This window comes from Ochotona princeps, chromosome 17 (assembly GCF_030435755.1).
Source record: "Ochotona princeps isolate mOchPri1 chromosome 17, mOchPri1.hap1, whole genome shotgun sequence".
Taxonomy (NCBI): Eukaryota; Metazoa; Chordata; class Mammalia; order Lagomorpha; family Ochotonidae; genus Ochotona; species Ochotona princeps.
The window spans coordinates 28,785,882-28,799,017 of NC_080848.1; the positions used below are offsets into that span (position 1 = coordinate 28,785,882).

At 53.0% G+C, this 13,136-nt stretch overlaps 1 protein-coding gene across 2 annotated transcripts in view; it reads right to left on the reverse strand.

Annotated features, from left to right (window-relative positions):
• Window positions 1–260: 260 nt before the first annotated feature.
• The window catches only part of TBX4 (T-box transcription factor 4), a 29,687-nt gene continuing 16,811 nt past the window's right edge, over window positions 261–13,136 (reverse strand). Inside the window, exons 6-10 of one of the 2 annotated variants that reach the window (XM_058675930.1) lie at window positions 5,102–5,254; window positions 4,186–4,274; window positions 3,839–4,074; window positions 1,229–1,393; window positions 929–1,131 (exon numbers count right to left, since the gene is read on the reverse strand). In XM_058675930.1, coding sequence (XP_058531913.1) covers window positions 1,061–1,131; window positions 1,229–1,393; window positions 3,839–4,074; window positions 4,186–4,274; window positions 5,102–5,254 — 714 coding nt within the window. In that variant the 3' untranslated portion in view covers window positions 929–1,060. Of the gene's footprint in view, window positions 1,394–3,838; window positions 4,075–4,185; window positions 4,275–5,101; window positions 5,255–13,136 lie in introns of both variants that reach the window. The other variant, XM_004590954.2, reaches the window with a different exon arrangement.

Genomic DNA, 13,136 nt, shown 5'->3' on the forward strand with positions numbered 1-13,136 from the left:
CCTCCTATTGAAGGGAGAAAAGAGAGAATGAGGAAGGAAGGAAGGAAGGAAGGAAGGAAGGAAGGGAGGAAGGAAGGAAGGGGAGATGGGGAGGAAATGAGGGGAGCAAAGAGGAGAGGAGAGGAGAGGAGAGGAGAAAGAAAAAAAGCAAAAACCCATCAAGGAACCAGGAATCCTTCCTGAAAGTCAGCCTTGCCCTTGGTGCTCCAGAACTATTGCCTGGCGTACACTGACAGAGCACCTCTCAAAGCCTACATGGACCCCTCCCAGAGGGGCACTCCAGAAGCCACAGCAGTGGACTGCCCGCTGCCCAAAAATGCCTTATGCACACCCTTGCACCTCCGAGACATGGACGAAGCCTTCCCACTGCAGCAGCGAGGGGCCTTCCCTGGGGGAGAGACCCCCGCCCCCTGGCCCTGAGTAAATCCACGACTGTGCTTTAGAAACTTCTAAACAGACCCCTGTGGACCTCCTCTGCCCTCCCCACCCCCCGCACGTCCAGATATGTCAGGTAGCGCTGGGCCCAGAGCCTGCAGCCACAGTCATGCTTCTTAGCTCGCTTTGTTTTTCTTGGGACGGCCTCAACTGTACATCAGAAGATGGACGGCCCAGGAGCATGGACAGAGGTGCACACACATGCACGCACACACACATACTCACACACACACTGTGAAATACCTTCCTCTGTTTCCTGCTTGCACAGGCCACCCATAGTCAGTCCTGGATTGACAAGGTTCGGGGGGGCTGTTGCACGGAGGAGGAGACATGGGGGGTCACCCATCAGTCCAGTTCTCGACTGTCCCCATTCCTGAATGGTACTGTAGGGAGGCCTCGCGGGACAAGGAGAAGCTCTGAGAGTACAGGAACTCGCTGGCAGCATTCACGTGTGGAGAGGGTGGCTTGCGCTCGCACATGGCGCCCGCGAGGCCCCGCTCACGCGGGAATGAGGCGGCAGGGCCCCGCTCCCGCACCTGAGACTGTGACAGCTGGTTGTAGACACTGAAGTGGGCGTTTCCCGGCGGCTGGGAGCCCTGCGCTGAGATGGCCGGCAGCCGGGGCATCATGGTGGTGGCAGTGAAGTGCGTGGGGAAGGGCTGGTAGGGCACAGTCTCCATGGCCTGGACGCTGTAGCTGGTGTACGGTGAGACCGAAGTCCACATGTTACAGCTCAGCGGGGGCGGGGCCAGGTCGTCCACCCCGGACACCCCGGGGATCTCGGGCCCTGAACCTGAGTACATGCATGCTTCTCTCGGGGTCACCTCGCCGCAGTAGGAGGGGCTCAGCATCTGTTGGTCGTAGGGAGGGGGAGAACGGAAGTAGTGATCTTCCCCCACTGAAGAGGGGGCTTCCAGATAGGACCGCTTGCAGGGCACATCCAGGTGACGGGCGCTGTCTGCTGGAGGACAGAAACATACTCAGCCCCTCTTTCCTCATCCCTCAGTGCCCACCCTCACTCCGGGGGGGTTCCCATAGCACTGCCACAATCATTTTCATCACCTGCAGCTTCTCTAAGCTGACAGCAGGTAGAAAGTGGTTGGATTATGACCCCTACTTGGAGGCCATGGAGGAGGATGTCACAGCCCTGGACACTGAGGGAGATGCAGGGCCAGGCTTTCATCCTTTGACCCTGAGGTGAGCTGGCATTCCCTGGCCAGCCCTAGCCAAGTAAAGTGGAGGCAGCGCTTGTCAGGCCCAGCCAGGCTCAGAGGCTGCATCTGTCGGAACTCGCTGGAAAAATGAGGGCCACCAAGTTTTCCCTGTTTCTGCCTCAGGTCTCGGCTACCAAAGAGCAGCCTCCCAGGCATGCAGAGGAGAGTTCACCCTTCTGTTCAGAAAAGCCCCACCAGGCTATTGGCACACAGACTCTGCGACCTCCTGGTATCCACAGAATTAGGAGATGGAGCCCATCATGAGACTGACTTGGGTTTTCAGGCTCAGCTGTTGTGTTGGCGACCATGACACGGATGTCCTGTGAGTCGTCCAGCCATCTTCATTCGCTTGAGTGGCCTGTCCTCCCCAGGGATCCTGAGACCATCCAGGCCTGAGGGCTTGGGTGGTGACCAACTCAACAAATGTAAGCACACTTATCCACAGCTTATCTTGGCCAACCTCTTTCTGCTTCTTCTGGGTGTGTGCACAGGGCAGGGCAGGGCAGGCTGGGGGCGGCCTCTCCCTATGCAGGCCTGCGGTCATAGTCATGTCTGTTGAGATCCCTCTCTGGAAGCATCTTCCCTGCCCCGGGGCAGCTGCCTCTTCTCCCCCTACTCCTTCCAATTCGCCCCTAAAACAAAGTCCTCTTTTCTCCCTGCACTAAGATCTTGGGACTTGGCAGGTGGCCCAATGACTCTACGTTAGTAATAAGCAAATATTTTCCATGAAGGGCTGGCGAGGAAACAGTTTAGGCTTCTGACCACACAGCATCTGCCACAAGTCCTCAACCCTGAGGTTGGCTCCCAGCCACAGCCATGGACAGTGTGAACATAAAAGAGGATGGCCATGTGCCAACAAAACTTTAGGTCCAGGGACTAAATTTCAAACTTCCCATGTCACTCACATATCATGGGGCATTCTCATTTTGATCTTTTTCTCCACTGTCTCAAAACTGTGAGAAAACATTTTGTATAGGCAGCACATCCATTGGGCACAAGCGTCCCAGTTTGCCAACTTGCTCCAGTCACGAAGCTTATTAGAGACTTGCACAGGGGATACCCAGAATTCATCCCAGTTGGCCCCTGGGGACATGGCTGAGAGAACATTCCAGATTACAAGCAAAAGTCCTAGACTTATTCCCAAAAGAATTTCAGGAGTCTGGTGAGGTCTCTGGTGGAGTAACACTCACCATGTTAGCTCCACCCACCGACAACCAAGACCCAGTGCCACAGCACAGCGCTGGTGTTCTGGTTCCCAGCTCAGGGTTCCCACTACAAAGAAGTCCAGCCTGAACAGTGCCACTGCCATTTCCTGGGCTCCTGCTCTGTCCACAATAGCTCATTTCAACTCACAAGTAGCCTGTGCACATCCCCGGAACTCAGAGGCTTAGGTAAATGACAGCCCCAACCCTCAAGACTTCACACTGTAGGCCCTCAGCCTCCCCTCACTGCTAGCCTGGCTGCCTCTGTGTCTTTTCACCTAGCCCAGAGAGGCTCTCAGGGCAGTGACCACCAAGCCACACCTGCAACAGGGTAGGAAGGACAGGGTCTGGGAACACCGAGACCACAGGCTGCCTGTGAAGATTTCATTCAAGATGAAAATCGGCTTCCCTGCACTGGGAAAGTCTGCCTGGAGCCTGGCTCCAATCCCAATCCTTCAGGTTGACTTTCATAGGTCACACAAGTAACTGTGTGCCTGTGAACGTGAATGTACGTGCCCATGTGTGACGGTAGATATGTGAGTGGGTGTGTGTGAGTGCATGTGCGAGAATGTGTGCGAGTGACAGTGGGTGTGTCTGCATGTCAGAGAGTATGTGCATGTGAGAATGTCTGTGGGACAGTGGGTATGTGTGCATGGGAGTGGGTGTAAAAATGCGTGTGTGTGAGAATGTATGTGTGCATGTGTTTGTGACAGTATGTGTCTGCATGTGTGTGTGTGGATGTGTGCATGTGAGGGCTTTGGGTACCTATGTATGAGAACTCTCATGGTTGTATGTATGCATGTGAGGGGGGTGAGTAGATGTGTGTGAGAATATGTGTGTGATTTTGTGTGCAGGCTGTGTGACAGTGGGTATATATGCAGGTGTGTGCACACACGTGTGTGTATGCATGTGTCTGTTGTGGGGAGCGGTGTGGGGAAAGCTTCACCCACTCTGTCCCTCCAGGGTCTGCAGACCACAGTGAGCTACCTCGTCTCTTCAGGCAGTGGTAGAAGAGGCTGGAGTCCCTCTGGGTGGGGAAGGTGTTGAGAGGAAGGTCCTGTGGCTCAGCCGCGGCGAACTGCATGTGGGCCCCGTTCTCATACTGGTAGTGCTGCAGCGCCTGGTGGGCACTCTGCAGGGGGCTCACGTCGGGCTTGGCTGCCAGCTGGCTGGAGACAAGCCTCTGCCGCATGATGCTTTTGGAAATCACGGGGTACTCTTTGCTGTAGTCAAGGAGGATAGTTGGAGAGTCAGAGAGGGAAGGGGCTGTGGGGGTCACCAAGTCCACATGCCTTAACCCAGCCTGGCCCCCACCCTGGGCTGGGCAGCCTCACCTCTGCAGCCTGGCCACACGCAGATCACTGTCATCACTGCCCCGGAACCCCTTGGCAAAAGGGTTGTTTTCAATTTTCAGCTGTGTAATCTGCAGGAGGAAGACACAGAGTAGGGTGGCTGAGAGGCAACCCAGAGCCTTACCGGCCTTGCCGTGCCCACTTGGCCTGCTCCTGGCTCATCAGTTTCTCCATTCTCTCTGTTCTAGACCCTGATTCTTTGTCCTGCTCTCCAATCCACTGCACTACCTGCTTCAGTCTCTGGCTTCCCCGAGACCTTCCTGGACTCAGCCCTGTCCAGAATAACTGCCACATCAGGTTCAATGGCACAATGCTAAATGCAAACTGGACCCTGCCACTCTCCTGTCAAAAAAATCACCCAGTCAGTCTCTGTGCATAACATGGACAGTACCCTAGGAAGCGTGGCATGGACAAAGCCACACAGGCAGTGAGTGAAGGGTGAGCCATGGAGAGGGTATAAGCGGGGACATCCCAAGCACCTGAGACCCTAACCTGGGCGGGGCCCGCACACCACTCAGTCCCCATGCACCCACACAGCTGACAGAGGCTCCCCCAAATCTTCCTTCCCTTTCCCTGCAGAACCAGAACCTCGAAGCCTACCTTCAGATGAGACTATGCAACAAGAAGTCCTAATCCAAACCACAAGGCAGGCTTCACGCTCACAGCTCCTATATCCCCAACTGCGCCCATGCCCCAAGTACAGGGGCGCCCTTACATGGTGCTGCAGCTTCGTGTCTGGGCCCTTTCCCGGTCCCCACTGGATGTGCACAGGGCTCTGAGGAACACTGTGGGTTTTGGAAGTCCTTGCACGGGGCCCGCCCAGCCTTGCTGAGCTTTCTCTGCTATGGCAGCAGCACTGCCCAGGGTGATAGTGGTGGGCGCTGCAGAGGCAATGTACCTTGTGATTCTGGTAGGAGGTCACAGAGATGAAGGAGGTCTCTGGGAACACGTGGGTGCAGAAAGCCGTGTTTTTGGAGCCGAAGGCATTGTTCTCGTCGGCCTTGACAATGTGGAGCCGCGGCTGGTACTTGTGCATGGAGTTGAGGATGATCTGAAACACAAAGGTCTCACTGTGAGCTCCAGGTCCCTGTTCTCTGCTTCTTGGCCATGTGTAGCTGGCCCTGGGCTGGCTCCAGGCTCCAGGCCTGACTAACAGGACTGAGTCCAGAAAAGCTCTAAAGCTCCCAACTCAGCCTCTCTGCCCCTGCGCTAACATCTGCTTCCCTGCCAATCTCTCTCCTTTTTTTAAAAAAGATTTTTTTTAATTTATTTTTACTGGAAAGGCAGACATACAGAGAAGAGGAGACAGAGAAGGATATCCTTCTTCTGCTAATTCACTCCCCAGGTGATCGCAACAGCCATAGCTGGGCCTATCTGAAGCCAGGAGCCAAGAGTCAGAAGCTTATGTGGGTACAAGGTCTCAAGGCTTGGGCATCCTTGACTACTTTCCCAGGCTACAAGCAGGGACCTGGATGGGCAGCGGGGCCACTGGGACACAAACAAGCACCCATATGGGATCCCAGCACATGCAAGGCAAGGACTTTGGCTACTAGGCTATTGCACCAGGCCTTCCCTACCTGTCTTAGCAGGGTCCTTCCTAGAAGTATGCAGCCTATTGTAACAACAGAAGCAGTTCACAGCCCACAGTACTAAATGGCTAGTAAGCATGGAGAAGCCAGGAAAGGGACTTAATGCCCACTGCCTTCCAGGCACCCTCTCCTTCACTGCTCCTGCATTTGTTAATGTTCACAGAGGCCCACAGGGCTGTGGATGTGCCCAAGCCAGCTCCCAGCCTGGAAAAAACCTTCCTGAGGACCAGAGGTCAAGCGATCAGCCCCCAGGGTAAAGGATGAGCAAAATTCCTAAAATATAGACAGAGGTGGCCAGGGGTCCCTTGTGAACGCCATGGACTGGTGAGGAGAGGTTGCCAGGCTGGACAAAGCTCAGCCAAGAGCCCAGGAGGCTTGGCTGCAAGCCCTGGGAGTTGCAGCTTCAAGCCTATTGCTGCTTCATCTGGCTGTGCCCCACAGTAGCAGCGGCATCGAGTACCATTAAAATGCATTTTTTATCGTTGATATTTGCCAGACACCCTCCCCATTGGAGGCAGGACTAGGAATTTCGGGTATTTTATCAGCACTGCTGCCTTTGTTAACCCTTCGGTTTCTGTCTCTACCTGAGCTGGCCTCAGGTCCTGTTCTACCCTCTGAGTGCCTTTCTCTCTGCCTAGAAGTGTCACTTGCTAAGGATGGCCCTGCTGGCTCCCGCCCTGCCAGGTTCCCTGGGACCCAGCCTGGTGCTGACACTGGGTACAAAGTTTAACCCGTTAGTGACCAGGGTGCCAAGAGAAAGGTCAAGTGAGGCTCTTCAAAGGCAAGCTTGGGCTGCAGTCCTGGTATGGGGAGGCTCTGCTCCCCTCACCTCTCTGAGGCATTGGAACAATCCAGAAAGCACCCTCAGCTAAGGAAGTGACTACCTCAGGAGCTCTGGGCTGCCCTGGGCTTCTGAATTTGGTTAGGTGGCCCTACCTAGCATCAGCCTGCCTTTCTGCCCCTTGCCCTGGCCACTCCTGCCTCTGTCAGAGGTAACTTCTGGACCCTTCTGAGAAAGTTTAGAGTTTTCCAAACCCCAAACCAGGTCCCTCTAAGGAGGACCCACTGTCCACTTGAGTGCCTGCCAGACCAAAAACAGAATGAGCCTAGGGAACAGAAATGCCCTACAGGGAGGCCTCAGGTATAACTCTGCCCAGTAGCCTGGCAGGGGGCGGGGGGTGCTCTTGTGGATACAGAGGCTGAGTCTTGGGAACCACTCCTTAGTCCCTGTAGCTCTCTGTCACACAGCACTGGCATGAAGCACAGGAGCCTACAAAGGACCCTCAATCTCCCTCAAGACCAGGAGGCAGCAGGACATCTCTGGGAATGCCAACCAGAGTTCAGTCCTCCTTTTTTGTCATATCTGTCTTCAAGGCCCACCATCTGGGAAGCCCTGGAACCACTAGAACTTCAGTTCTAGAACTTCCTCTTGGCTACTGCTCTGCTTGGCTGCCGGGCTGCTTCCATTGGGCTTCCTGCCCCTCATCCCGCAGTAAATCTATAAATTTCTCAAGAGAAAGGGCCGGGCCTTTGGTTCCTTTGCCCTCTGAACTCATCTGCCCTGACACAGATTCTAGCAAAGACAAGGCTGGGCTTCTCCGGACCAGGACCACAGACTCAGTGGGGATGCCTGCAAGTCCCTCACTGTTCAGGCTTCTCTCTGCTCACAGGTTGTCTTGAAGACATTTTGTCAGGTTGAAAATGGAACTCAGATGTGGCTCAAACTCCCCTCTGTATGAACACCTGTATGTCCCTGCTCCCCGCATGCAGGTACAGCCCCTGGCAGTTCTGACTCTCCCAAGAACCCACACAAAGGGGGCACAGAGACAGCAGAGCTGACAGATGACTGAACCCAAAACAGTGAACACAGTATTCTTTCTCCTGCCCCAGGGCAGCTGTGCAGGGTTCATGGGACCACTGGCAGCACCCTCACTGCTGCTGTGATACACTGCTGGCCAGGCAGCCCGGGAAAAGAGCAACTACCCGACCAGAGGAGTGCAAGGCCAGCCACAAAGACGTCATGAAGGGCCAGAAACCTCAGCAGACCTCTGCTCACCAGCTGCACAACTTGAGCAAGTGTTTCTCCTCCAGCATTGGGAAGGCCTTAGACTAAGTGGTCCCAGATTTCAGACTCTCAATAGTCTGGAACATGGACAAGTGTCTAGAAGAAAGTCCTCCCAATCCCCGCTCCTATGGAACCAATGCAAATAAAAACTTGAGCCTCAAAAAAAAAAAAAAAAAAAACAAAACAAAAAACAAAAACAAACAAAAAAACGAGCCTCAGTGACTCAGGTATCTGGCTTTGTTTGGAAGTTCCTTAGGCGCCACATGAAGCAGCTTCGCCAATCTCACATTTATTTGCACGGCCAAAGATGCTGGGCCAAATGGGCCAGCCACATCAACATCCTCACTACACGACTGGTCCCGTCATCATCATTGTTTCATAGAAATGGGATTCATTATGTTCTGGCCCCAGTTCCGAAGCCTGTTTTATTTTAACAATCGCAATAGCACCAGACATCCATCTCTTCCAGAGAACGCCAGAGCATGCTTAGCCATGGAGGCCCAGATTTCCCTCTTCTGGGAGTCACATGGAGGAGCAGCTCTTAAAGATCACCCAAGTCCAGACGGGGAACTGAAGGCCCATGATGGACATGTGACTTACTTATCCAAGGACACTCAGCTGGCTGCAGACAGAGTTCAGGGCAGAACTCACAGGTTCTCAGCAACTTGGGGTGGAAATTAATGGTAAGCTGTCCATTGTATCCTATGTTAACAACAGATTGACCTGTATCATTGCTTTACCCTCTAAGATTCCCTTCCTCTCCCTATCCCTGCAGATGGAGTAGAACAGAGAGAAATTGCAGCTGAAATATTAAGGAAAGAAAAAAAAAACAGAGACCTAGAGAGGACTGCCCAAGGAAGAGCCAAACCAGAACTGAGACAGTCGGTTCCAATCTTCTCAAAAGGCCTTGTCCAGGCAGGGCCTTGGGCCTTCCTGCCAGGACAGCAACCCTTAGGTCACACCTAGAGCCTGGAGCCTTCTTGTCTTCTCTTACAACAGCAGTGATACTAGCCAGTGTGCACCCAGCTTGTGCCATGTGCCAGGCCCTTCACTTTACATCCCTTGAAAAATTGATCTTTACAGCATCTTCATAAAGCAGACATCATTAGTAGGGTACTCGGGGTCAGGAGAGTGAAGGAATCTGCCCCATATCAAGCAGCAGATCTGATGTAGAGCCAGATCAGGGAGCATTTCCAACACTGAGTTCTCATCCACCCAGCAGAGGACAGAATGTCCCAGTGTGGAGTTCTGTGGGCTCCTGTTGCTCTCAAACCACCAAGCCAGGTCTTGGTACATGGATAGGGCCTGGTCAGTGAGGGAGCAGAAGAGGACTGGTGGAGAATAAACAGCTCTGTGTCCCCAACCCCTGGTAAGTTAACAAACAGCATGAATACGAGGGGACATCAGCATCTTCTCTGTCCACAACCACCCTGCCCACCACAGGAGCACACAGTGGACACAAGAGTTGACTCTCCAGTGCAGACGGAACAGAGTAATCCAGAAACTGAGATGCAGGCAAAATCCTAGGAAGTAGGAAGGAAACTCGAACATGCTTTGAAGATAAGGGGATTTCAGCAAAGGAGCTCCTAACCATCCTCCCGAGATCAATGACAATGGAAAGCAATTTCAATCAAAAGGACACTAGGTTTCTTTCTCTCCACCACAAACTGATTCTAAAGTTCCTATTATATAAATAAACAAGATAAGCCAAGAAGACTGAGAGGAGCAAGAGAAACCTTTCTGAAGTCTCAACGGCCATGGCATTGGCACGTGAAAAGAGACACCAACACACGGGCATGCAGAGGTCAAGCACCCAGACACAGGAAGGAGAGGACTATGCAGTGGCTGCTGCTGGACAACAAAAATAAATAAATAGCACAGAAAAAGAAGTTGGGTTCTCACCTCATATCAGATGCCAGAATAAAGTTCAAACGGGGGCCCGGCAGGGTTCTCACCTCATATCAGATGCCAGAATAAAGTTCAAACGGGGGCCCGGCAGCGTGGCCTAGCGGCTAAAGTCCTCGCCTTGAAAGCCCCGGGATCCCATATGGATGCCGGTTCTAATCCCGGTTGCTACACTTCCCATCCAGCTCCCTGCTCGTGGCCTGGGAAAGCAGTGGAGGACAGCCCAATGCATTGGGACCCTGCACCCGTGTGGGAGACCTGGAAGAGGTTCCTGGTTCCCGGCTTCGGCTCGGCATAGCAGCGGCCGTTGCACTCACTTGGGGAGTGAATCATCGGACGGAAGATCTTCCTCTCTGTCCGTCCTCCTCTCTGTATATCTGACTTTGTGATAAAATAAATAAAGAAATCTTTAAAAAAAAAAGTTCAAAGGGATCAGTGATTTAAATATACCATTAAATCCGTAGAAAAGAAATAGAAGAAAATCAGCCTTGTAAGTAAGGAATGGAAAACAGGCTCCCAATTACTTCAAATCTAGAATCCTTCAGGAAACACTGATCCAATCACAAATGCTGTGTGGGAACTACAGAATCCAATGCCACAGGTGAGAAAGGATGACACAGTCGGGCAGCCTGTGCAGCTCCAGTCCCGCAGGTTGATGAGCGCAAACATCCAGGAGGGAAATGAGCCAAGGACAAGAGCAGCAATTCACGGGAGAAGGGACACACATCCAAGGACTCTGAGCTTCGAGAAGAAATGAAAACCAAGAGGGAGATCCACTTTTTACCTGTCGAAATGGCAGAAACCCTAGGTGTGTGCTTGCCCATCTTATTGCTCAGGCTGTAGCCATGGTGTGGTGCACACTGGTGTGGTGCTGACAAAGGGTAATGGCGGTGTCTTCACAATTACAGCACGCTTTGAGTAGACAGATGCCCAAGACAAAACGACAATCCTTCAGTAAGGATTGGCCAAACAGTCAATGGGACAAACAGGGTAAAATTCCATTCCAGGTTTACAGGGTGGGAAGGAAGAAGGTCATTTTCTATGAATGGAAGATCTACTGAGTTTACAAAACAAGGTGCAAGAAATGTTATTACAATAAGCTACTTTTTGTGCGTAGATGGGGGGCTTGAGATTACGTGCAGAAGGAAAGTCTGGAAACACACAAACAAGAATGGCTATCTGGGAAAGAGGCAGAAAGGAATTAGGCAGAGAGAAGGTGGAGGGAGATGATAACTTCAGTAAGTGCAAAAGTGAAAAGGTGCCTGGAGCTCAGAGTGCACAGAATAGGACCTGAATGTTCCCCCTGAAGAAGCTGCATTTGGACTTGCATCCTAACGCTCCAAAAAGCAGACAAAGAAGATGGGGAGAATACCCCAAGCCTACAGGGTGGGACAGCAGGCAGGCAGGCAGGCTGGTGATATGTGTAAAACCATGGCTTGAGCAGGAGGGGCTCACGGACAGCACCAGGCAGGAGCTGATCTGCAGCCCACACTCCCAGGTTGTGCCAAATTGGCCTGCGCAAGAGTTGCACTTACCAGGTCTGAGATTATACGCTGGTCCACCATCCCCAGCAACCTGGCAGTCCTGGTCCTTAAAGCCAATGAAGATGACCAGTTCTGCAGTGCACACACTCACAACACCCACACACAGTCACACACACCCACTTGCACATGCACACACACACACACATACACACGCAGAGTCATCTATGATGGCCAGTTCCTTCCTGCCTCCAGAAAAAAAAGCAGACCCCACGCCAGTCACTTCTGTGTCCTGTCACAGGATGACACACCTAACCTTCACTTACACTGCTGGAATCTTATTCTGAAGAGAGGGAGCGGCAAAAGAGGGAAACTTGGGGTACTGGAGGTGGTGAGGAAGAGCGGAGATGGGCAGGCTGCAGCTACAATTGGCAAGGAGACTGAAGAGAGCTGGTTGCCAGGCCCTAGGGGCAACACTGTCCCGCCTGTGTTCTATGACTACCCTTGTTCCATGACTCTTTCTGCCCAGGCTGCCTTGGGCTTAATCCTGGAAGCTGGTGGTCATTCCTGAGCCTGCCCTGCTGACCCTACCCTCCTGTCTGTTAGGAGTGTCCAAAAGTGGGGTGTCCCAGCTATGGGGCACCTGCTGCAGCTCCCACCCACCATGGCAGACAGAGTGCCAGACTCAGGCCCTCACCTGAACCACATCCCCTTCTCCTAGGTCTTCAGACAACCAGGAGAAGCAGGGATGCAGGGGAGTGCTTAGAAGATAGGAAAACTACAGGAGTACAGATTTTCCCCCACGTGGCTGCTCTACAGATCCCGCTTCTCCTGGGGCCCTTATGCACAGACAGACATACAGCCTCTCCATCACCCCGGGATGAAGAAATCGGGTAGCTTGGACGCAAGGGTCTGTAAACTGGAAGAACTCCAAGATAGTATCACAAGCACTCAAACTGACTCTCAACTTTGTGACAATGACAGTGCCAGCTCCCTCCTGGATTAGGCTCCTTTACCAAAGCCAGATCCCAGCCCTGTGGACAGGATAATGGGGCCACGTGTCAGGCTGTCAAAAGGAAACAGCTGTTAAAGGTCCTGGGACACCATGACCATCCCGGGGGAATGGCCAAAGATGATTTGGCTGGAGCAAGTCCCTTGGGAGGAAATGGAAACTGCTGTGGTGACTTGTGCAAAACAAAGGGCACAGATTTGGGGCAGATTTACAGCACAGGATGGCTCTGCCCCTACAGCTCTGGCACTGAAAAGCCAAGAGGGGTGGCTTCTCCACCTTCAGTGGAGCTTACTGTTCCCACTGGCACAGGTCTGGGAGCTGGCAGGGTCTCCAGGACTGCTACACGGAGCTCCTCTTCCCTGCCCCACACCCCGTCATCTGCACAGCCCAGGGCTGCTCCCAACAATCTGAGGAGGGTGCAACCAGCACCCTGTGTTTGAAAAGACAGGTGAAAAACAAACATACAGGTCAAGGAGCTCAAAGACCATGCAATGGCTTCTTTCCTTGCAGCTCCAGAGACAACCTCCCCCACTCCCTGAGCCAAGGAACAGTAGGTACTACACAAATATGAGGCAGCAGGGAAAGCAGCGAGAGGCTCTGCAGCCCACCCCTCCAGAAAGAAAAGTGGATTCACAGAGGTGGGTGCCCTATTGCTGTGGTGAGTGAGCCCCAGGCAGGAGTCACAGGTGTAGCCAGGAGCACCCCAGCCACAAGAGCCCATCAGCAGCAGCACCTCCAATGCCAGCACCCCACATGGGCATCAGTTGGAATCCCAGCTGTCTCACTTCCCATCTAGCTCCCTGTTAATGTCCTGGGAAAGTAGTGGAAGGTGATCCAAGTATATTGTACCCTGCACCCACATTGGAGACAGAAATGAAGTA